This window comes from Haliotis cracherodii, unplaced genomic scaffold, assembly GCF_022045235.1.
Source record: "Haliotis cracherodii isolate W230 unplaced genomic scaffold, xgHalCrac1.p SCAF_13, whole genome shotgun sequence".
NCBI lineage: Eukaryota > Metazoa > Mollusca > Gastropoda > Lepetellida > Haliotidae > Haliotis > Haliotis cracherodii.
In genome coordinates, this window is record NW_027266268.1 from 11887416 (window position 1) to 11911739 (window position 24324).

At 42.7% G+C, this 24324-nt stretch overlaps 3 protein-coding genes across 3 annotated transcripts; all 3 read right to left on the reverse strand.

The window, feature by feature from the left end:
* Nucleotides 1-225: 225 nt before the first annotated feature.
* Nucleotides 226-5359, reverse strand: LOC139458901 (beta-microseminoprotein-like). Its single transcript, XM_071240337.1, has 3 exons — nt 5195-5359; nt 2280-2400; nt 226-523 (listed from the first exon to the last, which is right to left on the reverse strand). The coding sequence occupies exons 1-3, from the start codon at nt 5280-5282 to the stop codon at nt 388-390; spliced, it is 345 nt and encodes a 114-aa protein (XP_071096438.1). The 5' UTR covers nt 5283-5359; the 3' UTR covers nt 226-387.
* A 5779-nt stretch (nt 5360-11138) lies between these two features.
* LOC139458902 (beta-microseminoprotein-like) lies at nt 11139-14343 on the reverse strand. The gene is made up of 3 exons (XM_071240338.1): nt 14194-14343; nt 13057-13177; nt 11139-11281 (listed from the first exon to the last, which is right to left on the reverse strand). Exons 1-3 carry the CDS (start codon nt 14282-14284, stop codon nt 11146-11148), a joined length of 348 nt encoding a protein of 115 aa, XP_071096439.1. The 5' UTR covers nt 14285-14343; the 3' UTR covers nt 11139-11145.
* A 6709-nt stretch (nt 14344-21052) lies between these two features.
* Nucleotides 21053-23194, reverse strand: LOC139458903 (beta-microseminoprotein-like). Its single transcript, XM_071240339.1, has 3 exons — nt 23107-23194; nt 21730-21850; nt 21053-21242 (listed from the first exon to the last, which is right to left on the reverse strand). Exons 1-3 carry the CDS (start codon nt 23192-23194, stop codon nt 21053-21055), a joined length of 399 nt encoding a protein of 132 aa, XP_071096440.1.
* Nucleotides 23195-24324: the final 1130 nt, after the last annotated feature.

Below are 24324 nucleotides of genomic sequence, written 5' to 3' on the forward strand. Positions count from 1 at the left end.
CGATCCCAATTGCGTGGATCGATGCTCATGATATCAATCACTGGATTGTCTGGGCCAGACTCGATTATTTACAGACCGCCGTCATATAGCTGGAATATTGCTGAGTGCGGCGTTAAACAACAAACCAACCAAACCAACAACCAACCTCATAGTGCAAGCATGGGTCGAGGAATACGCGTGCTATGACAATATGCATTTAATGACTAGATATATGCATTCAATCACTATTGGCGTTGAGGTCGTATATTTATTCCACAATTACCTTTTAGGAATAGTAAATGCTACGAGACACATTTATTCGCATTTATACAAATTTATACGCATGCAAAACAGGAGACGTCGGGAAGGGGGGGGGGGGGAGAAGTCGGGAGGGGGGGGGGGATTGCTCTACGGTTTTATGAGAGACTCTCCAGAGCTGCAGTCTTTCGTGTCATCGTCAGCTTTCACCAGCAACATCTTGCATCCATCAGCGACGACCTTACACCCACTAGGAGGCTGCACAACGCCCGCATTGATGCCGAATCTGCAGTGAAAGGTAACAACTCAGACTAAGACAACTGATTCCTGTTTGGATATGACGGTGATTTCTACACGGCACATTAGGACCTTAACATATATTTTCATGTCTAAACGTGGATGGCCATTCATATGTCAGTGTTGGGGCAATGCACATCTTCACGACATTGTGGTGATTGTGGTACCGTAAAGTACCCATTTCCCTCCCATGCCAGTTTGGATCTAACATAAAGCCAGTGTTGTATGGCGTTGTCCCATATCAGTTTGGTGCTGTATTTTTTGTCTGTTTGTTTGTTGCTTAACGCCGCACTCAGCAGTATTCCAGCTATATGACGGCGGTCTGTAAATATTCGAGTCTGGACCAGACAATCCAGTTATTGACATCATGATCATCGATCCACGCAATTGGGATACGATGACATGCATCAAACAAGTCAGCGAGCCTGGCCACCTGATCCCGTTATAGTCGCCTATTACGACAAGCATAGTTGCCTTTTACCGGCAAGCATGGGTTGCTGAAGATCTAATTTATCCCCAGTATTTTATTAGACCTCAAGTATACACCCGCTCTTAACTGTCGGTTTTACGCCTCAAAATATATTTTCGTTTCTAACCATTGTTGACCTTTTGAAATATTTGACTCTCAGAATATGCACTGATAAGTTCTATTCCATGCATACATTAACATATGTCTTCATGTCTGAGCATTGATAGTCCCATGTTTGTCAATTTAGCAGCTGTGTGACGTTGTTCATTTTATGATTTTTTGGACCTCAGAATAGCGCCTCAAAATGGTTGATCCAATATCAGTTTTACAAAATACACTCATGTCCAGACATTGCCGATTCCAGATAAGTTTTGGACCTTATAATATATACTCTGTCACCATGCTTGTCGTAAGGGGAGACTAACGGGATCGGGTGGTCATGCTCGCTGACTTGGTTGATGCACGTCATCGGATCCCATTTGCCTAAATCGATGCTTATGGTGTTAGTCACTGGATTGGAGTCCAGACCACCGTCATATAGCTGAACTATTGCTGAGTGCGGCGTAAAACAACAAACAAACAAACACAAGCATCTTTCACAATTAGCAATAGTGGGTGTATCAGTTCGTTTCAAACTAATTAGAAAAATAACATTGAATGGAAATATAGTATGAGTTGTCACATGGGCTATCGCATTGGCAGTTTTGTGGATTTTCGTTTAAACCTTTTTCCAAAGCGAACATCAACAACAAATTAAACAAACAGTACTGTTGATGCCATGTCAAGTTTTGATCATAGAATAATATATAGGCGTATCTCAATATTGTTGATCAGATATTAGTCTTAGAAAATAAATCCGTGTCCAAACAATGCTAAATTCCATGATGTTAGTTTTGGACCTTATACTCGTGTCTCAATATCGTTGACTCCATGTCAAATCTTGACCTTACAATATATCCTCGTATCTCAATATAGTTTATCCTATATTAGTTTCAGAATAAATTCTCGTGTCTAAACATTGTTGAAACATGTCAGTTTTGGACCGTAGTATGTATAACCGTGTGTGCACATCATGAGTCAGTTTTTGCTCGAAGTCCTTTTGATGTTTAGGTGGTGTATGAATCTATGCCACTGCACAGGCAGTGTTCTGTTTGTAAGGATGGGGATGCTCTGCCTATCATTTGCTAAATGTTAAACTTGACTTAATGCTACATGTTTGGTGTATGGGACAGGTGATTTGTGTGAAACCGTGTAGCGAAGTGTTCCCTATACTTGCCCACAACAGCCTAGACCAGTATCGTGGCAGTTGCACTCAATGCAGTCGGCTGTTTTAAGTTGAGATCCGACCTGCATCTTCAGCCCTTTGTACATGCAGTATTTAGTGATTGATCCATATTCTGAAAAGTAGAGACATTTCCTTTGACCAGAATTGCTTTAATGTCGTGGCATGACAGTTTGACTTGGGAAGAGTGAGTTGGGTTTGACGCCGCTTTTAACAGTATTCCAGTTATGTCAGGGCGTGACAGCTTAATGTGGGAGGAAAGCCCGAGGTGAAGCAGGTCTCAGACGTTTACTCCTTCGGTGAAACCCACGAGCACAGGTATGGTGCTGACAAACCTAGAAACATAATCGGGGCGAAGCGGTATTCGAACCCACAATCAAGGTTTCTGGCGTGCCAAAGGGACGCAACTCTGCACAGTGAATCGCGGCGCCTTAAGACCCTATCTCACATACACGATTTAAGAAAGTGCGAACACGATTTAAGAAAAGTTGAAAAATCGTGTTGATTCGTGTTCGACCTTGTGGTTTATGTAAATTTCTTAACCAAACACGACCCTCATACGACCAAAAATGACCCTCATACGACCTTCTTACGACTGAACGCGACACTCATACGACCGTCATAAGATATTCATACGATACAACACGATTTAAGCCTCTTTCAACACAACCGCCATACGATTAAACCCGAATCATTACGATGTCCATACGACTACAAAAATAAACACGATTTCCATACGACTGAGCAAGATCTTCATACGACATATTTTTGTTTATTTTGGTCACGTGGGTCATGTAGTATATAGGCTGCATTGCAGCAGCATTTCTGTGTCAGTCTTCACCATGTTCAACAAGGAACAAGACCCGCAAGAAGCAGCTTTGGAGGAGGATGGCAGTTTCAGTTGTTTTTGTTGTTGTTGTTGGCGATTTTGGTGGTGGTACAGAGGTTTCAGCTGGCTCATCTTGTCCCTGGGTAGAGGGTGGATGTTCATCCATAGTTGGTGGTGAAGGATGTTTCCCTTTCGAAGGTTTTGCTTGGAGGAGTTTACGTTTCGGCCGCCTGAGGTTTGGCATGGCTGTAGAGTGAGCTTTCACCTTCAGGGGGTTTCCCCACGTTCTCACTCAGTCACGTGATAGGCTCTTCCGGTCGTATGACAAACGTATGGATTTCGTGTTCAGGCGTATGGGAGTCGTTTGAAAGGCGTATGAAAGTCGTGTTGAATCGTGTTAAAACGTATGAAGGTCGTATGAGTTTCTTCCCACGCTCCCCAACACGACTGAACGCGACTGAACATGATCTTCATACGACTGAACACGATCTTCATACGATTGAACACGACTGTCATACGACCTTCATACTACCTTCATACGACTGAACACGACTTTTCAGCTCGGCTTAAATCGTGTTATAAAAAAATGCAAAAATTTATAACGATTTAAGCCGAGCTGCGACGTCCATACGACCGCGCGCGACCGACCACGACTTAACACCAATGAACACGAATGAGTGCGCGACCTTCATACGTTCTAACACGATTTAATGAAACACGTTAAATCGTGTTCATTCTTTTCAGAATGTGAGATAGGGGCTTTAGGTGACTGGGCCACCCGTGTCCCCGACGTGGGAAGAAGGACAAAGGAGATGCAGGTCATGAAGGAACCTGGTTGTGAAGGAAACGCACATGGAACACGATTTTGACATATGTCACACCCTATCCCTATCATGCAAATTGAGTTGGAAATGGAATATTTGTTTTAAAGAAAATCCTGCAAAAACAACTATCACAATGTCTAAGTTATCTTAACTCAAATGAATGATCTATTTGGCATTACACTCAAACAAATAGTTTGTAAAGTTTACTAAGTAAGTGAATTTCACTGTCCACTCAGACACTAACATGTTAGTAGACTTTACTAAACAGTATCGGAAAAAGGTTCAGTCACATATATTTTTATTGTCAGTTTCCTGTTTGAAAGAAATACTATGAGGCATACAGTAACAACACATTGATGAACTAAAAGAATTTTAAATCTCGGTTGGATTCGAACCTGCAACCTTTTATCCATTGCAGCAATAGAACACACCAAATCGTCATACCGTTTAGGACTGAAACACATTCCTGAACATATCCTGAATATGTTTACATTCTTAACACAGTCTTACAGTGTGGTTTGAATTGTACTAATGTAATAATTGATAATTAGTTATCTTCAGCATCTTCGTGAATTCTACCAAGAAGGCTGGTAAATTCGCTGTTTACTAACCATCTGGCCTCTGTTACTGATTAAGTTAGTAGAATTCACTTGACCTTTTTTTCAGTGTATGTTTCTGTATCATCATCATTGATGACGAGGCAAGAGAAGGCCAGTGAGAGTTCGTCGCTTAGTTGTCAGGAGCCGCTTGTGTGTTTGCATTCCATATTGTGCCTATCATGATCCATATTTTCTCACCACCTCAGTGTTCACGAGTTTCACCAAAGTGATTTTTGTTTGTTTGTTTGTTTGTTTGTTAACGCCGCACTCAGCAATATTCCAGCTATATGACGGCGATCTGTAAATAATTGAATCTGGACCAGACAATCCAGTGACTAATATCATGAGCATCGATACGATGACACGCATCAACCAAGGCAGCGAGCATGATCATCCGATCCGTTAGTCACCTCTTACGACACGCTTTGTCGCCTGTTACGGCAAGCATGGGTTGCTGAATACCTATTCTAACGCGGAGCGTCACCAAAGTGGTAAACCCCTATGACCTTAGCGACTTGGCTTTTGCGATGACACAACATATTTGAGAATATTTATTTTTCAAAAACGAGTCATTCCCTCCCTTCTTGGAATAAACATTAGCGTGAAGAATAGTTTTACAATAATAACTACAAAGGTACAGGTGGCCAAGGAACTTACTGGACACGTCCGTGTACACTTTGTCCATAAAACAGAAACTCTCTGCTGATGCCACCAAACCAAGGAGTAACAGTCCGTACACGTACATGTCGCAGTAGAGGTGGTGGAGACGTCTATCTGCTTCTGACAAACAGAAATGACGACTCGTACACTGATAACGGACAAAATGGTTGTCTCTTTGGGTCATACAGATATATGTGAAGCGGCATATGGTGTCATGATAAGAAAAAAACTCGTTGCTATCTGAGGGTCCAAAAGTATTAATGTTAGTAGACAGTCTAATATTCAGATAAATGAAGCAATTCGTGAAATGATACATAGGGGAATGGTAGTGTATCATGTTTGTTTGTTTAATACCGCACTCGGCAATATTCAAGCTATATGACGGCGGTCTGTTATAACATCGAGTCTGGACCAGACAATCCAGTGATTGACATCATGAGTGGTTGGTTGGTTGCTTGGTTTGTTGTTTAACGCCGCACTCAGCATTATTCCAGCTATATGACGGGCGGTCTGTAAATAATCGAGTCTCGACCAGACAATGTAGTGATTAATATCATGAGCATCGACCCACGCAATTGGGATCGATGACATGCATCAACCAAGGACATCATGAGTTAAAATTTAATGTTGCATCGACATTATTCCGATCATATAGCGACGAGACCAAATTGACATTTCACAAGTGAGTCATCAATGCAAATTTAAATTTAAAAAACCCATTTTATCAAACATACATAACGATATCATTAATACAGTTTAAAACCGGGGCTCTACGCCACCAGGAATCAGAGCCAGGCCACCTTGCTGGGGATCATGGGGACTTACAGTAACTCTGCTTCCTGCATGATATCCCAGCGGGATTTACGTCCCCACTTTAGCCACACAATGCTAGCCAATATTAAAAATAATCAGCAATGAGGTGGCTTAAAAACACTCGTTGATGATAGTTACATCGATTATGATAGGATTACGTGATACACAAGGGGACAATAATTTTACGATACTTCAACCTCCTGGACATAGCCTTCAATAATGTCAGTTGGTAAAATCATCACACCAAATTTAAAAACAAGAATTTTATTAATCACATACATGTTTAGAATGTATTATGCAGACCAATTTCTTTCGAGTAACTTAAGATGGGATACCCGCTGAAACGGGAATTGCGATTGCAAAGTCCAAAGAGACCAGCAATATGTGCTTGACGGTGATCGACCAACGCAGTTGGGATACGATGACATGCATCAATCAAGTCAGCGAGTCTGACCACCCGGTCACGTAAGTCGCCTCTTACGACAAGCATAGTCCGGTTGCCGAAGACCTATTCTACCTCGGATCTTCATGGGTACGTGTAATGTATTTTATCTTTGACCGTGCAGGTAGCAGGGGTACGGTAAGTCCTTACGGACCCTTGTACGGTGGCCTTTGGCTTTTGGCGATTTCTAGCTCGTTTTTATCATGTATTATTATGAATAATGATATCTTTTTATAATAACATGCTAGTTTTAAATATAATCTGTGATAGTCTGTTTTTTTTACTGTCCTTTCTTAAAGGTTTTTATGTACTTTATGTATTTATTATTGACGTATAAACTTTTAATTGTGACGATATGACAGATATACTGCCGATATAACTGTAAATTTTAAGTCACTCACTAACTCTTATCTTTGATACATTCAACGTTGTGCAGTGATGCATCATTACCGCCTTATTCAACACAACGAATTCCTGCAGAATCTCTTTCCATTCAAGGTGGTTGGATTGGGCAAGTAGCATCCGGCGATTCTCCATTTTAGTTTTTAGGTTAGGCGAGCATTTAGGGTTAGGCGAGAATTTAGGGTTAGGCATGTAGGAATTTCCGAAACATGTTGCTTAACATTTCGGCCTTAAGTGACAACGGAACTTGTTTACAGCCATACCGATAAACATTTCAGCAGTGGTTGGGCAGCACACGCTCACCTTTGAGCTAACACCTGATATTATCACTATTTGATAACGATTCATAAACACCTGCTTATGATACAGTGGATTCTGCTTTTAGTAGAGAATTTTTATAATTATGGAATATCTTTTGACCCTTTAATTTATTATTATTATTATTATGATTATGATTATGATTATGATTATTATTACGCGGCTAGATATAATATTGCTGAAATAATCCCGATGCGACAATAAATTTAAATTTTAACTCACTCACTATTATTATCATACTAGCATGGTTTTGTTCTTTCTCTCTTTGCTACATGTATATGTGTTGACGTCATATGGATTATATTCTAAACACACTTTACCATTGAATTGACAAAAAAACACCAAGACAGAACATATCTTCGCTCTCCATTGATGAGGTTGCAGTTATGCCTATTTTAAAAGTACAGTTATGTTTCAAGGGTTTCCCTTAACTGATATAGTTACTCTAGTACTGTGGAAGGGTTTAGTTGAATTTACAGCATTTAGCGTTCAGGGCGGCTTTTGACGATATACCCGAGTTTGGTGATTTTGTTTATAGATAATTCGTAATTGGTTTTAATTTGCTTGTGAACAGACAACATCATGAGTCAATGCATTATTGACGACGTTATACTATTTGCTCAACGGCGACACTTAACTTTGTATTTGAGGGTATCCATAGAGCAACACTTATTGTCAATGTCATTGGACTTACCGGTAAATGCGCACCGAAGAACGGGCAACGTGAAAGTAGGGGAGATTGGGACCAACTTCGTATATATGTATATCAGCATCAGCACCAGAATGTGCACTCCAGGTTGTGTAAGGTTAACACATGCTGAAGTGGCTGGCGTCACCCTCTCGTAAATAGCGTCACTATTACATACTCACACGCAAAAGAAACGCAAGTGGTTTTAAGCAAATAAGTAATAAACACGGAACCATAAATTGATACGAGTTTTAGCATGTAGTGAAGCCTGATGGTGTTATCAATATTTTGGTTGCATTTTGGAAGCCCCGAGTAAAATCGCAACATAAAAAACGAATCGCCAAAACGCACCATTTCAATGAATATGTGGGTATCATGCACCCATTTATCGCGAAATCGAAAATACACGAACTGTCACGAACTGTAGTGGGTATAAAACTGTGGCCGATTCTTGGACCTACCACTCCTTGGTCAACAATGCCACGCCTAACTCAAATTCAGAGAATCCAGGCTATCGGACATTTGGAAGCTGGAGAGTCTGTCCAAGATGTTGCCCGTCATTTCAACGTTAACATAACCACAATTTACCGTCTCCTACACAGACCACAGATGACCTTCCTCGGAGCGGTCGTCCTAGAGTCACCACACCTCGACAAGATCGATTCCCAACTGTAAGTGAAAGTGCTCGACAGACCATAAGAACACATAAGCGACACATTAGCCGGGACTCTGTGATCCGACGTCTCCGTTCCAACAACCTCAGATGTCGCCGACTAGCACGTCGTCCTGTTCTCCAACCACGGCATCGACAAGTACGACTTCAGTGGTCACAGGATCATCACAACTGGCGTCATCGTGAGTGGAGGCGTGTCATCTTCTCTGATGAAAGTCGCTTTTGTGTCTCCCATGCAGACGGAAGAGTCTTGGCGTCGAGGTGATCGTTTCGCTGACAGAAACGTTGTGGAAAGGGATCCATGGGGTGGACCTAGCGTCATGATATGGGCAGGGATTGTACTGAATGCAAGACTTGGACCCATGTGCGTTCTGAATGTTGGTCAAGGTCGGGGACACGGCGTCACTGCTCAGCGGTATATCGACCAAGTGATCAGACCCCACGTTGTTCCATTTTTTGCACAACATCAACAACACATTTCCAGCAGGACAACGCTCGTCCCCATGTTGCCAGAGCTACCATGGCCTTTATGCAACAACACAACATCCGTGTTCTACCGTGACAAGCCCTCAGCCCTGATCTGAACCCCATCGAACACTTGTGGGATAAGGTTCAAAGGCGTCTGCACAATGTGCGCCCAGTCCCTACAACTGCCGATGAACTACGCACAGCTGCTCTGGATGTGTGCAGGAGGATCCCTAGGACCTTCACAAATCGTCTGATCCACTCAATGTACAGAAGATGTGTGGCAGTGATCAATGTTAATGGTGGTCACACCAGGTATTGACTGACATCTTGGGTATTGACCCGAAACTGTGTAGGCCCTTAACATTTGAAAAAAAACAATTATGTCATCTGCCTTTTAATCCATTAAACTGTCGTCAGTTAATTTTTTGTCAATCTTGCCCTTATAGTATTTCTTGTCTTTACTGTTGAAAATAAATAACATGTATACTGCATATATGTACTCGACTTTCGTTTCTTTTGCGTGTGAGTATATAAACCGCCTGATTTGCAGGTGGTGAGGTGAAATTGGGTTTAACGTGACGGCCAAGATTATTGCACTTATATAGCGACGTGCATGCAAGCGTGTGTGTGTGTGTGTGTGTGTGTGTGTGTGTGTGTGGCTGCTTGTACTAGTCCTTACTAATGCCGATAGCCAACGGAGATATCATGCCGCAGTTTAACATGAATACCTGACTCACACACAGTATACTGACTCCGAGCCGACCGGTCCTTGTTTTAAGACACTAAATGCCGAGCGCCAGACAGGGCAGCAACAAGTACCATCTATTAACGTCTTTTGGTATGAAGCAGCCGGGGATCGAACCCCTGACCTTCCGCTCTCCGGGCGGACGCTCTACCACCAGATCACGGAGGCGGTCACTTGATTTGCAGACTCAACGACATGGGTAACTGTCGACGTTCCACTATTTGTTTGCCGACGACTCTGGCATACATGGATCGGGTGGTCACGCTTGGTGACTTCATTGACAGTGTGGCGTTGTACCACAACGACACAGATCATTGCTCATGATACTGATCACTGGATTGTCTGGGCAAGACTCGATGGTTTACATCCCACCGGACCCGTGAAGATCCGGGGTAGAATAGGTCTTCAGCAACCCATGCTTGTCGTAAAAGGCGACTAACGGGATCGGGGGGTCAGGCTCTCTGACTTGGTTGATGCATGTCATCGATCCCAATTGCGTGGTTCGATGCTCATGATCTTAATCACTGGATTGTCTGGTCCAGACTCGATTATTTACAGACCGACGTCATATAGCTGGAATATTGCTGAGTGCGGCGTTAAAGAACAAACCAACCAAAACATCCCGTGTCGTCGTGTAGCAGGAGTATTGCTGAGTGACGCTAGGCAACAAACGAACACTTACTTATTAACGCAAATTATGTTAGTGGCGGTTGCTACCGGTAGAGCAGGATATGCTTACCTTTTCTGCGAACATCTGGTGTTATCCCAGATTTTCAATGATCCATTCACATAAATTTTATCATATTCTGCCTTTTACGCCCAATGGAACCTGGTTTGACGGATAATCTGATTATTCTTTGGCGATGACGTTTGGAATATATCCAGAAAGGAGAATAATTATATATATACGTGCGTGCGTGTGGTCTTCATTTTAATATATCCAGGTTCCATATAAACCCAGACTCCCTCCCCTCCTACAAAAAACAAGGATCATTATCTTTGACATTGTTGGATTCAAATTTGCATTCAGCGCATTGCACCAAATTATAATACCCCGTCACATGTGCATCATTTTACACGTAAGTAATGTTGCACATGTGTAACTAATTCTACGTGTGCATATGTTTGGTTTGTTCTTTAACGCCGCACAGGGCAGTAACTAAGTGTCAAACAATGGCAGGCTGTTCTTAGTGAGAAGATTATGACCACATCATGAAGGACAAATAATACATTCTTGTGGCCCAATATTAGTGAGTGAGTGAGTTAAAATTTAACGTCGCATCGGTATTATTTTAGCCATAAAGCGACGAGACCAAGTATATATATATTAACAATTTTGTCATTAATGAGTGTAGCCCAATATTGATAAAAATTATTTGAACAAATAAAATAAACAGTTTTAATGTTTTATTAGAGTACTTCCAGAGAAGCAGTCTTTCGTTTCATCGTCAGCTTTCACCATCAACACAGTGCATCCGTCAGCAATGACCTTACATCCCTCTGGTGCCCCGAATACACCACCCTTAATGCCGTATCTGTGAAGAAATAAACCATATATACTGAGTCAAATTAAAAACTTCACATTTTTAAAAGTAATCCCATATATGATATACAACGGACAAATGTATCAGAGAAGGTATTTTTTAACCATTAATGTCCAAAGAAGGATTTTTTAATTACGGTGGTAACCATAATTTGTTCCAAGCACCTACGATATTCGGTAATAACATCAACAGCTTAAATCATAAGTCCCAAGCACGAGAAACTGATGGCACACAAGTTCAGTAGCGTGCATGGCCACCATGTGCGTTGACAACTGCCACACAACGCCTCCACATGGACCTTGTGATGCTTGTGAACACATGATTGGGCAGACGACGCCATTATTGCTGCAAAATGGTGCCAAGATCTTGCAAATTCTGTGGTTGGTTCTGGAGAGTGCGCAGACTTCTGCCAAGAGCATCCCAGACGTGTTCGATGGGATTGAGGTCGGAAGACCTTTGACGGCCAGTCCATGACGGCCGCAGTATGGCCATCGTGCTTGAAGGTGAGCAGTTCTCAGACGGTTTCAAACAGTTTGCGCACTCAGTCTACCCCTAAACAGTTCATTTCTGGTTGATGTAGCCGTCAAAAATCGGTTACGGAGGTGACGTAAGACAATCTGACGATCCTCTGCATGTGACGTCACACGTGGTCAACCTGGCCGAGGGCGATCAGCGGTTTGCTGTAGACGCGTCTGTAAATCATAAACAGTCCGTGGACTACAACCCATCGTCCTTGCGACTTCAGCTACGGACGATCCCGTCTGCAACATGCCGATGGCACGTTCACGTTGCACATTTGAAAGGCGTGGCATGACAAATGGCCGTAAAGACTTTTGTTTTCTTGTGTTTTTCTTTTTGTGTTAATGACTGCTAACAAGTATGGCTGAAAACACGTGCGGTATTATGGCCACGTGACCAGTTGCACGTGAAAAAACACTTTTGCCACTATAGTGCTGTGCACATGACTTTGATCGAGTCACCTGCACAAAAACGGGAGTTATCTGACGACAATACGTGGCCATTATTGTTTAAATACACAATAAGGGCCCACACTGATAACTGGTCAAAATGTTAAAATTTTAGGATTGTGAAGTTTTTAATTTGGTTCAGTTTACTATGAAGCATCGTTAGTCATAGCGGGTACGGGTGGTCCAGTCGTTTAAGGCACCGCGTATCGCTGTGCAGAGTTGCGTCCATTGGGCAAGCCAGAAACATACGATTGTGGGTTCGAATCCCAGTTCGCCCGATAATGTTTCTAGGTTTTGTCAGCACCCTACCCGTGCTCGTGGGTTTCACCAATGTGGTAAATATCCATGACTTGCATCCCTTCGATCTTTCCTCCCACATTAAGAGTTATTTAACGCCGCACTCAGCAATATGCCAGACGGCGGTCTGTGAATAATCTGAACCAGACAATCCAGTGATTGGTTTTATGAACGTCGATCCACGCAATTGGGATACGATGACATGCATCAACCAAGTTAGTCGCCTCCAACGGCAAGCAAATTCGCCTCTTACGGCAAGCACTGGTTGCTGAAGACCCGGATCTTCACGGGACAGTAACACAAGGTAAGAATTTGACAGTGAAAATGTTCTTCAATTCAAATTTTATGCGAGTTGATCTACTTAGCTAGAACATCACCATGCCTTAGGTACCTTTGGCTTATAAAAAGAAGGACACATTTCTTTATGAAGATTATTGTCAATGTTTTAACCACTATGTGAGCAATACATTTAAACAGTAACAGCTTGTCATCTATACTCGCCCACAGCAGCTGAGACCGTTCTTATCACATGTACACTCCATACAGTCGGCAGTTTTAATGTGAGATCCAACCTGCATCTTCAGCCCTCGGTACATGCAGTATTGGGTGATTGTTCCAAATTCTGGGAAGAGAGAGTTCATTCAAATCACATAGTGTATACGTACATGGTATAGGAATGCCATATTTCAACAATAATTACAAATAAAAGTATAACAACAAAACGATAACCCGAGACTAATTTACCACCAACAGTTTTTGTGTGTGTGTGTGTGTGTGTGTGTGTGTGTGTGTGTGTGTGTGTGTGTGTGTGTGTGTGTGTGTGTGTGTGTGTGTGTGTATTAATGCCACTCATAAATCGATTCTGAAATAACTGATAAAAAAACTACGACAAACCTCAAGTCATCCTATCGCTTTTACGGGGCGTTGTTTTCGAAGAATACCCTCTTAGCTGGGACTTTTTACAGAATATCCCTCTGTTCCAGGGATATTCTGTTGGAAGTCCCTCTGTCCCAGGGTGTCCCAGGAATTTCCTGGACAAAGATCCCCAATCCAGGGATAGTCTACAGAAAAGAAAGTCCCCCTTACCCAGGGTTATTCTAAATTGAGACCCGCCCCCCCCCCCCCCCCCCCCCCCCACTCTACCCTGACCCAAGGATATAAAAGAGTTAAATGTTTCAGATGTTTCTCTAGGCCTATTTGACATTTTAAACACCGTCCCTCAGGTTTGGTTAAAATGTAAACGCTTGGTGTAGGTGACGTAAAGGTTTTCATAATTACACCTGACAAACTTCTGCTGTCTGCATGCTACACGTGGCCTTTTGTCGCCCACTGTCGTAGAATTTGTTTTATACCAACACTTTTGTTTCACTATAAGGTATCGCTATGTTTCTGTATTCATTTTGGTATTTCTGTCATTTAGACGAATTATATGTTGGAGGAAATACTTCTCCATTTAGACTGAAAATGTAAAAACTCGGGGCCGGAAATAACCCTTGGACCCTCGACCGTGGCCTGCTCCGGCTCCCTCGTGTTCACATTTTCACCCAAAACCTCGAAGGCGTGTTTTATCCTTTACTTCAAAGCGGCGTTCAACCCAACACCCAGTAGGCCACACACATTCTATCCCCTCGTACTTACTGGACATATCTGTATATACTTTGTCGATGGTACAGAAGCCATATGTGGAGGCGATCAAACACAGTCCCAGGAACAACGAGCTCACATACATGGTGACGAGCAGAGAGTGATTGCGTGACTTTAGTAGACAGCACACAGAAGTCACTGATAAGTGTTGACATCATACTGATAAGACGAACATTTTGTGCCGAAATCACTTTTCCATGAATGTGATCCACTTTACAATGTGTCAGGCTTGTGCTTGTTTCTGTTTAACGACACACACAGCAATATTCCAGCTATACGACGCCGGTCTGTAAATATTCGAGTCTGGACCAGACAATCCAGTGATTGACATCATGAACATCGATCCACGTAATTGGGATCGGTGACATGCATCAACCAAGTCAACAAGTCTTACCACCCGGTCCCGTTAGTCGCCTCTTACGACAAGCGGGGGCACGGGTGGCACAGTCGTCGAAGGCGCCGCGATTCGCTGTGCAGAGTTGCGTCCCTTGTACACGCCAGAAACTATGATTGTGGGTTCGAATCCCGGTTCGCCCCGATTATGTTTCTAGGTTTGTCAGCACCATATCCGTGCTCGTGGGTTTCACCGAAGTGGTAAGCGTCTGAGACCTGCATCACTTCGAGCTTTCCTCCCATATTATGCTGACACGCCGTGATATAACTGGAACACCGTTAAAAGCGGCGTTAAACCCAACTCACTCAATCACTCCAACCACAGGTGGCGACACCAGAAGAGTTCAAGTGGAAGATAAAGAAATACAATAACTTCAGAACAAACTTCATCTTCACAACTCAGCTTTTTAAAAAAAAAACTCATAAGAAACAAGACTATGCAAGACTAACTGCAAGTATCAGGAATGGACTAATTTAATTAATCATTCATCTATTCTTGGGCATTTGTACTATTTCTGGAAGAGATACCTGTTTATATACAACTAAGACACAGAAATTATCATTTTTATTCACGACAACCATCAAAATCCGCACTATACAAACATATTCATAAAACTCAAAGAAAACAGCAATCTCATTATAATCAGAACGACCTTTCGTTAATTTTGACCGACCAAAGAAATGACTGACAAGAAATCAACATTAGCCAATCAGAAGGCGGCTTTCTCGAGCTATACGACACTGGTTTCAAACTGGCGACTACTTTCGAAACATATTTTGACGTATTCTCGATTAAAAATGTTAAAACTGTTAAGAAGAACATTCTGGAATGGCTTATAGATGGCCTAGATTGAATGGATATAATCATAAAACCCGTAACTGTCATTCGGAATACCCCGTGTTAATTATTTCGTGGTTGCATGATTAGAAAACACATCCCGACTGTCACTTTCACGATCTGGTAAGCGACGCTCTGATTGGTTGGATGGAAGGTCGTTCTGACGTGACCCGTAATGGGATGTCCTCAGATCTTTGTTTAGCGGTAGCGAAAACTAAGATCTGATTTTAATGAGATTGAGAGAACAGCAAACTCAAAGAGGATTGTTCATGTTTCCTTGTTTGACGCCACACTCAGCAACATGACGGCGACCAGTACATAATCGAGTCTAGCTAATCAAGTGGTTGATATTATGACCAACGACAAACGCCATCGTGTCACTGTGACACACAATCAACCAAGTCACCGAGCCTTCGCTCTCATTCAATTTGTTCGCCTTGTACAACCAGCATAGGTTGCCGCGGCCTAACTCTAACAAAGAATCGCCATTGGAGATACACACCCTTGAAGATCCGGATCAGCATAGGTGTTTAGCAACCCATGCCTGTCTTAAAGGGCGATGGTGCTTGTCGTAAGAGGCGACTAACGGGATCGGGTGGTCAGGCTCGGTAACTTGGTTGATGCATGTCATCGATCCCAATGGCTTAGATTGGCCATTGGGATGGCCACCGTATTAGCACGGTTCCCTCCCATCACGTAGACCTCCAAAATGCAGACCTCCCAAAAACAGTTAACATTAGCTCACTAATTAATTGGGCCATGCTGGTCACACCTAATTAATGAATAGACTGGTCTACTCCCCTGCTATGAGGGATTATCAATATGTTGAGACAATGAGCAGAAGTGGACAACAACATTGTCTTTAAAAAACTCCTTCTTTCTTTAATCTGCTCCCGGTACATCACAAAGTGTCCTTCCCGAGTGTGAGTAGTGTCATGTATCGCCACAGACGACAGAACATCCCTCCATTGCCGAGGTCAAGAGCTGAGGTGGAGAGCGAAACTAGCGCAGATGCAATTTGGATTTGGAACAGCACCGCCACCCAGGAAGGTTGTCTACAGAGAGAAAGAACATCGCCTTGTCCGAATCAAGGAACAGATTCGTCGCCGTGAAAAGACACCCCTTCAATACCTGGATGCAGTTGGTCCACTGATGATAAACAATTGAAAATGACTGATAATAATAAATGACAATGAAATAACATTTGAATAAAAAATTGTGAAATCTACCCAGCTTTCTTTCTTGTTACATGGGTGATACCATTTTACTTAATCAAGGGTACAGGGTACTTATTACTGATGCAACCAGCCATAACGAGTGTTGTTTTAACGTGTCTGCGTTTTGGCAGGTCTACGTTTTGGGAAGATACCGGCGTATGACGAAAGGCTTATGACCCTTGAACAGTACAATAGTTACATAACAGTATGTCAGCTTGATGTCGGAGGTAAGCTATTGTTTGTTTGCTTGTTTAACGACGCTATATGGCGGCCGGAGGTAAGCCGAATTAATGCAGACGTTTACCACTTCGGTGAAACCCGGGTATAAAATAGAGTCAACACACACGATCAGGGCGAATCTTGCATCAGTAGCCACGATCATAGGTTTCTGGGACCAATTCACTGCATATTGTTGCGATACAGACGAGTGGGCACCCCTACCCAACCACCACTGAAGATCAAAATGTGCGACAACTCTAACATACATCGTCCCCTTGTTTAATGTTGTCATGATACTTAAAATCATCCGACGACACAAAGGATCATTTGCTACATTGACAACTAAACAACAGACGCAGAGTGAAAGGACAACTCGCCTGATGAGACAGCGCCTGTCTGTTTTTTTCAAATCAAATGAAACACAGACAGACAGACAGACAGACAGACAATTGTTTATTTACGTCTCACTTCTGTACAACATACTACATACATATATACATAGAACATAGATAAAAGTACAGAACCACTCAGTATGAGTTATGAGAGACGAGGTCACATAAAAATAAATACAAGGTATAATTTATAAGTGGTAAAATATATCACGAAGGTAAATCATTATATAAAATATTCTTGCGTTTTTCGAGTAAAAGTTTGCAGGTTTTGGCCGTTAGAAACAACAAATCATCATTGGACATAATAAAAGAGAACTTATCAACATCAGATAAAACTTGAAAAGTAGCACAGAGATTCGCACATGTAGTTAAAAGGCTATCAGTAATGTTTTTATATAAAGGACAATGAAATAAAACATGGCTTTCATCCTCCACGCATTCATGACAGTTAAAACACACCCGTTCATTCAATGGTATATTATTGTAGCGACCTGTCTCAACACGGAGCGGGGCAACACCACAGCGGAATAGAGCTATAGCACGGCGGTGAGACCGGGGTAGGGGAAACTGTAAATACCGTTCAACTTCAAAACTTGTCTTAAAATGTCGATAAAGTCGGAGCTTGTTCTTTCCTGTTCCATGTCTACTTTCCTCCTGTCTGACTGACTTACTCCATTCCTGTATGAAGTTCTGCTTTATCTTCTCTCCAACCGTACTCGTTAAAAAGTGTATATAAAAAGTGTTTCCAATAGGGATAAAATGGTCTAACTGTAAACTTCGTAGTTTCTTGTGGACACGGAGATTCCAGTTACGTGTACCTAATGACGCCGCTGAGTCTGCCCACTTGAACACTTTAAATATAAATCTGTCCGGATTCACGTCGCATGATCGCTTGTAATACCTTACTACACTTCTCCATAGCCGTACAACCGGTGGCTCCCATCCCATGTCCCCAGATACAGCGCTGTTTGGGGTTGACTTCCTCACCCCCATAAAATACTTCATGGCCCTGTTATGTACACACCACTCCACTTTGACTCAGATGTGATTAAACAATAGCACAAGCCTCGAAAAAAGCATGAGGCAGGCGATGAACTGATCGTCAGTGAAGTCCTTCGTTTTACGTAACACTTTATTGTTTGTTTCATGCCCGTGTGACGGTCCGAGAATAGTGACTTCACAAAACTTGTGCACTTGGTCCAGCGCCTTGAGTCCGTGCCACAAAATATGCAGATCAATTCTAACCCGGATCTTCACGGGTCGAACACTATGTGGGATAGCTTTCAAACGAATGATTTTTACATTTGTCACATCAGAGGCAACCACTGAAACAACATTTAAAAAAATATTAATATTTGATTGTTTGCATCAGCTTTGTGTTGAACCGCCGCAATTGTTCAATTACGTATCTTTCCAGCTTCTTGGGCACTCTCGTCTCAGTGTGAACGAAGTTAGTCTTATTACGCCGCCGTAAGGAGACCAAATACTTTATGTCGTACTTATACAACTATAACAGCAGTGAACGACCTATGTTAAGAAAAACATACATTCTTGAGAGAAAGTTGTTTCTAAGCCGAAATAAGCAATATTCCAGCAATATCACGGCGGCACATAAATAATCATGCCAGAACCAGTGGTTGATTGCATGAACAACGATTCACGGCGGGATGACACACAACCGGCCAGTTCATACAAAGAAGATCACCTAATGCTTATGTTGTCCTTTCCCACGATAGATATAGTGAGTGAGTGAGTTTCCCTCAGAGGTTTAAAACTGTATGTTTTGTTGCTGTAGGACGAGTAGTTTTTTTGTCATGCGGGAAGACTTTGTTGTTGCATGTCATCGATCCCAATTGCCTGGATCGATGCTCATGATATGAGTCACTGGATTGTCTGGTCGAGACTCGATTATTTACAGACCGCCGTCATATTGCTTGAATATTGCTGAGTGCGGCGTAAAACAATAAACCAACCAATCATACGGGAAGCTGGCACTTAAAGTATATCTGATTACAGTAAACTACGGTTATAACGAACACGCTTATAACGAACTGACGAATATAACAACTTACTTTTTGGTCCCGACTGCTTGCTGTAGTCATGCTGTATATGTACTTATAACGAACTACGGTTATAAGGAACTAAAATTAGTAGTCCCTTTGAGTTCGTTATAACCGTAGTTTACTGTACTACGATAGACACTTGACTTCAGTAACCACATCCCTACCATCCACTTCTAAATTAGGTAAGGTGAAATGGGGTTGAAGGTCGCGTCCAAGATTATTGCACTCACATATAGCGACGTGCATTAGGTGAGGTGAGGTGAAATGGGGTTTAACGTCGCGTCCAAGATTATTGCACGTATATAGCGACGTGCATGTACATGTACGTGTGTGTGTTTGTATGGCTGCTTGTACTAGTCCGGACTGATGCCGATTTATAGTGCTAGCTCACTGAGATACCATGCCGCAGTTTAACATGAATACCCCATTCAGACACAGTATACTGACTCCGAGCCGACCAGTCCTTGTTTTAGCCCCTTAATGCCGAGCGCCAGACAGGGTAGCAACAAGTACCATCGTTACACGTCTTTTGGTATGACGCGGTCGGGGATCGAACCCCGGACCGTCCGCTCTCCGGGCGGACGTTTTACCACTTGACCACGGAGGCGGTCGCGACGTGCATTACCGTGTGTGTGTCTGGTTGTACTAGTCCAGACTAATGCCGATGTTATTGTGCTAGCCTAGTGAGATACCACGCCGCAGTCTAAATGGATATCCCACTCATACACAGTATATTGACTCCGAGCCGATCAGTCCTTGTTAATACTGAGCGCCAGGCAGTGTAACAACTAGTACCATCTTTTAACGTCTTTTGGTATTACGCGGCCGGGAATCGATCCCCGGATCTACACTTTACCACTAGACCCCGGGAGCGGTCCACCCCCAAGTTTACATGGGCCTGCTTAATAAAAAAGTGAAGATTCTATCACTCACAAAGCGACGTGTGTGGACGTATTTTGTGGCAGTTTGTACTGATCCGGGCCCACTTGCACAAAGCGATCTTAGCGCTACGACTATTGTAAGCCTATGTTAAAGTATGGGAGTTACGATCATCTTAGCGCTAAGATCGCTTTGTGCAAGTGGGCCCAGGTCTTACGCCGGTTTTCTAGTGTTTGCCCACTGCAAAAGATATGGATATCCTTCTCAGACACAGTTTACTGAATCCGAGCCTGACAGTCCTTGTTTTATACCCATAATTTCGAACGCCAGGAAGGGTAACATCAAGCACCATCTTTAACATTATGACGTGCCAGGGGATCGAACCACTGATTTTCCGCTGTTTCTGCAGCGTCTGTATTCACAAGATCAAAGGGACAGTTCTTACATAATAAGGACAGGGATCGATGCCCTCGTGTCATCATTTGAAAAATACTAGTAAAGTGAACTACGATTATGGCGAACTAAAGGGACCACACATTCTAGTTCGTTATGACCGTAATTCGATATAAGCAAATATATAGCGTATACACAGCAAATGGCAGGGACCTAAAAACCAGTTCGTTATATCCGCCAGTTCGTTATAAGCGTGTTCGTTATAACCGGAGTTTACTGAATCCCTAAATACATGCAGCATGGCTTTGTAAAAAATACACAGACTGAATTTAATCTCACTAACTTAATGACACACACTTCCACTGTAGTTATCGATAGCAAAAGAAACCCAAACACACGTATCTGACGTTTCATGTCAGTTTATTTGTATCTTGTCCCGTTAGGGGCGCGAGAAGATCCTCAGAAGTGTACTTCTTCCATATTAAAAGATGTTCCTTCAGGTGGCGCAAAGAGGTGGGGCGGAGTCCCTTGTTTGAAAGGTTCGCAGTCCTTGGTGTCATCTTGAGCATCCACCAACCTTATGTCGCATGCATCATTCACGACATCACATCCTACCGGTGCCCCATACACACCAGCATTGAACCCAAATCTGGATAAAAGCGAAGGAAAAGCAAATTATAAATTTGTCGAATTTTAGATATATTTTACACAATTCAAAACAATATATATATATATATATATATATATATATATATATATATATATATCTATATATATATCTATATATATATATATTTAACCATAAAAAAGCATGATGTTTGTTTGTTGTTTATCGCCGGTCTCAGCAATATTCCAGCTATACGACGGCGGTCTGTAAATAATTTAGAGTCTGGACCAGGCAATCCAGTGGTTGATATCATGAGCATCGATCCGCGCAATTGAGATACGATGACATGCATCAGCCAAGTCAGCGAGCCTGACCACCCGATGCCGAAAGTCGCCTCTTACGACAAGCATAGTCGCCTTTACGGCAAGCATGGGTTGCTGAACATTTATCTACCCCGGATCTTCACGGGTCTAATAAAGCATGATCTTCTTTTACTTGCTCTCAAAACAAACATGCGTTTCTTTCTTACCCCTCACAGAACATCCCGCTTTTGGTGCATTCGCATTCCTCGCAATCTGCCGTTCTCCAAAAGGAATCGGGGAGCATTTTCACGTTCTGGTATTCACAGTAGACTAATTCCGTTCCATACTCTGGAAGAAAACAAAATCGTTTCTTACTTTGCTTTCTGAAGAAGTGCACTATTTTGCTTAATGTTTATGTTTGACAAAACACAACATTATCTCTTTTGTTATTGTGTGTTGTGTGTCTGCATGACAGGCCTATCGGAACACTAGAGCTAGAGTTTATTTATCAACACTATAACTGAATAAGTACGTCATTGTTTCTCGTTTTTCACGTGAAGGACAGCGTTGTATTCCAGGGAAGGTAATTACTGTATCCATGAAATGCATGAAGGTTCTACGAGCCGACGAAAATGGTGATGCGGCGGTTACAGTGTGAAGCAGTTGTGATGGATACTGATGAGCTATTCTCACAAGCACACTTTTGTCATGATCACTCACTGGCAATAAGTGTTAATACATCGTGAGTGAGTGAGTGAGTTGGGTTTAACGCCGCTTTTAACATTATTCCAGTTATATCACGGCGTGTCAGCTTAATGTGGGAGGAAAGCCCGAACTGATGCAGGTCTCAGACGTTTACCACTTCGGTGAAACCCACGAGCACAGGTATGGTGCTGACAAACCTAGAAACATAATCGGGGCGATTCGAACCCACAATGATAGGTTTCTGGCGTGCCCAAGGGACGCAACACTGCACAGCGAAACGCGGTGCCTTCGACGACTGGGCCACCTGTGCCCCCTAATACATCTTGAAACAAAACCAGGGCGAACGGGGCTTTGAACCCAACATCCTACGTTTTTAAAGGACGTCATGCATGTGACAAACCTCAACTGAGAAGAGTGAAGGAGAATGATGCATAACACTGCTATGAACAATATTTCAGCTGTACATGTGTGTGTCAGCTTGATGTGGTACGAAAGCCCGAAGTGACAAATTCCTCTTAGAATTTAACACTATGGTGAAACCCACGAGCACAATTTCCTAACAAACAGTGACAGGTCAGTTCCAGGGTTTGGTCCGAGGATCATAATTTACCAGCGTGAGTGAGTATGGTTTTACGCCGCTTTTAGCAATACTCCAGCGGGGGGACACCGGAAATGGGCTTCTCAAACTGTACCCATGTGAGCCCGGGACTTCGGCGTGACGAGCGAAAGCTTTCACCTTAAGGCTACCCCGGCGCCCCTACACCACCTGAAGTCTGAACTGCAAATTGCGGTGCCATGGACTACTGTGCTACCCGCATCCTCCCATGAAAAAATAAATACAATGTCGGGGGACCTCAGAGAGCGTTGGTTTATTCAAACGGTCCATATGTTATACTTACTGTTAGTCACTACTGTAGGTGCATCAAGATAGCCAAACCCTTGGGTTGATACGCCCATGCCAAGAAGTAGGAGTGCTTGCATATACATGACGCTGAATTAGATCTTCTCCAGACAAGTGTAAAGAAACCGGTAACTAAAATAAGAAATAATGTTATTGTGGCAATCGGGCTTTCAGTCGAAGATATTACTATAACAGGGCAAAGCATTGCACAAAACTGGTCAGCGAATTAATATAACTGTTCTCCTGTAGTGAGTGAGTATTTTACGCCGCTTTTGAGATATTTCAGCAATATCACAGCGGGGGACACCAGAAATGGGTTTCACAATATTGTACCCATGTGGGGAATCGAACCCGGGTTCTGCGGCGTGACAAGCGAACGCTTTTAACCAAAAGGCAACCCCGCCGATCACTGTTATCCTGCAACAGACGAAAGTGATATGTGCTTGCCCAAGAAGAAACAATATTCCAAAGCAAAGCACAAGGTAACCACTACCCTGTTCATGATGCAAGCATGAATAAATGGGGCCCGTGAAGATCCGGGGTGGAATACGTCTTCAGGCACCCAAGCTTTCCGTAAAAGGTGACTATGCTTGTCGTAAAAGGCGACTAACGGGATCGGGTGGTCAGACTCGCTGACATGGTTGATGTAGTCATCGTATCCCAATAACGTGGATCGATGCTCATGTCAATCACTGGATTGTCTGGTCCACACTCGATTATATAGCTGGAAAATTGCTGAGTGCGGCGTTAAACAAAAATCTAACAAACATCAAAGCATGAATAAATGGCGTGCCGTGAGTTGAGTAAGTGAGTTCAAATGTCACATCTCATGAAGAATTGCGACTTACCTTTTCAGTATCTGTGACAGGCTCCTGCGTCTCGATGCTAAGAAGAGGATTTCTTCACTATTTATAGTGTACTGCCTTTGGTCCACTCCTGTCCATCATTTCATTCAGCCAATCGCCATCCTACACATGACAAGATAAAACGTTTGAATATTCACTTCACAGCTGCTACACTCGTAGATCATTGGCAGTGTTGTAGACCACCTGGTTCGATAGGACAGAGTATCATCTGGTGTCGCTTACTTGGTTATTTTAATTTGTATTCGTACCCATGTTGCGTTGATCAATGCAGATCAGGACAAGCAATATATGTAACTCTATAGAAAGTACATTGTATATGCTATGTATGTTAGTTTATTATCCAAAACTGG

Excerpts from the sequence above, each read along its gene's own strand:
- LOC139458902 (XM_071240338.1), bottom strand. The coding sequence starts at position 14,284 with ATGTATGTGAGCTCGTTGTTCCTGGGACTGTGTTTGATCGCCTCCACA. Across the intron at positions 13,178-14,193 it reads AGTATATACAGATATGTCCA|AATTTGGAACAATCACCCAA; the intron begins GTAAGTACGAGG and ends CTCTCTTCCCAG. Across the intron at positions 11,282-13,056 it reads AACGGTCTCAGCTGCTGTGG|ATACGGCATTAAGGGTGGTG; the intron begins GCGAGTATAGAT and ends ATTTCTTCACAG.
- LOC139458901 (XM_071240337.1), bottom strand. The coding sequence starts at position 5,282 with ATGTACGTGTACGGACTGTTACTCCTTGGTTTGGTGGCATCAGCAGAG. Across the intron at positions 2,401-5,194 it reads AGTGTACACGGACGTGTCCA|AATATGGATCAATCACTAAA; the intron begins GTAAGTTCCTTG and ends TCTACTTTTCAG. Across the intron at positions 524-2,279 it reads ACTGGTCTAGGCTGTTGTGG|ATTCGGCATCAATGCGGGCG; the intron begins GCAAGTATAGGG and ends CTTTCACTGCAG.
- LOC139458903 (XM_071240339.1), bottom strand. The coding sequence starts at position 23,194 with ATGTATATGCAAGCACTCCTACTTCTTGGCATGGGCGTATCAACCCAA. Across the intron at positions 21,851-23,106 it reads ACCTACAGTAGTGACTAACA|AGTATGGAACGGAATTAGTC; the intron begins GTAAGTATAACA and ends GTTTTCTTCCAG. Across the intron at positions 21,243-21,729 it reads AGCGGGATGTTCTGTGAGGG|ATTTGGGTTCAATGCTGGTG; the intron begins GTAAGAAAGAAA and ends GCTTTTATCCAG.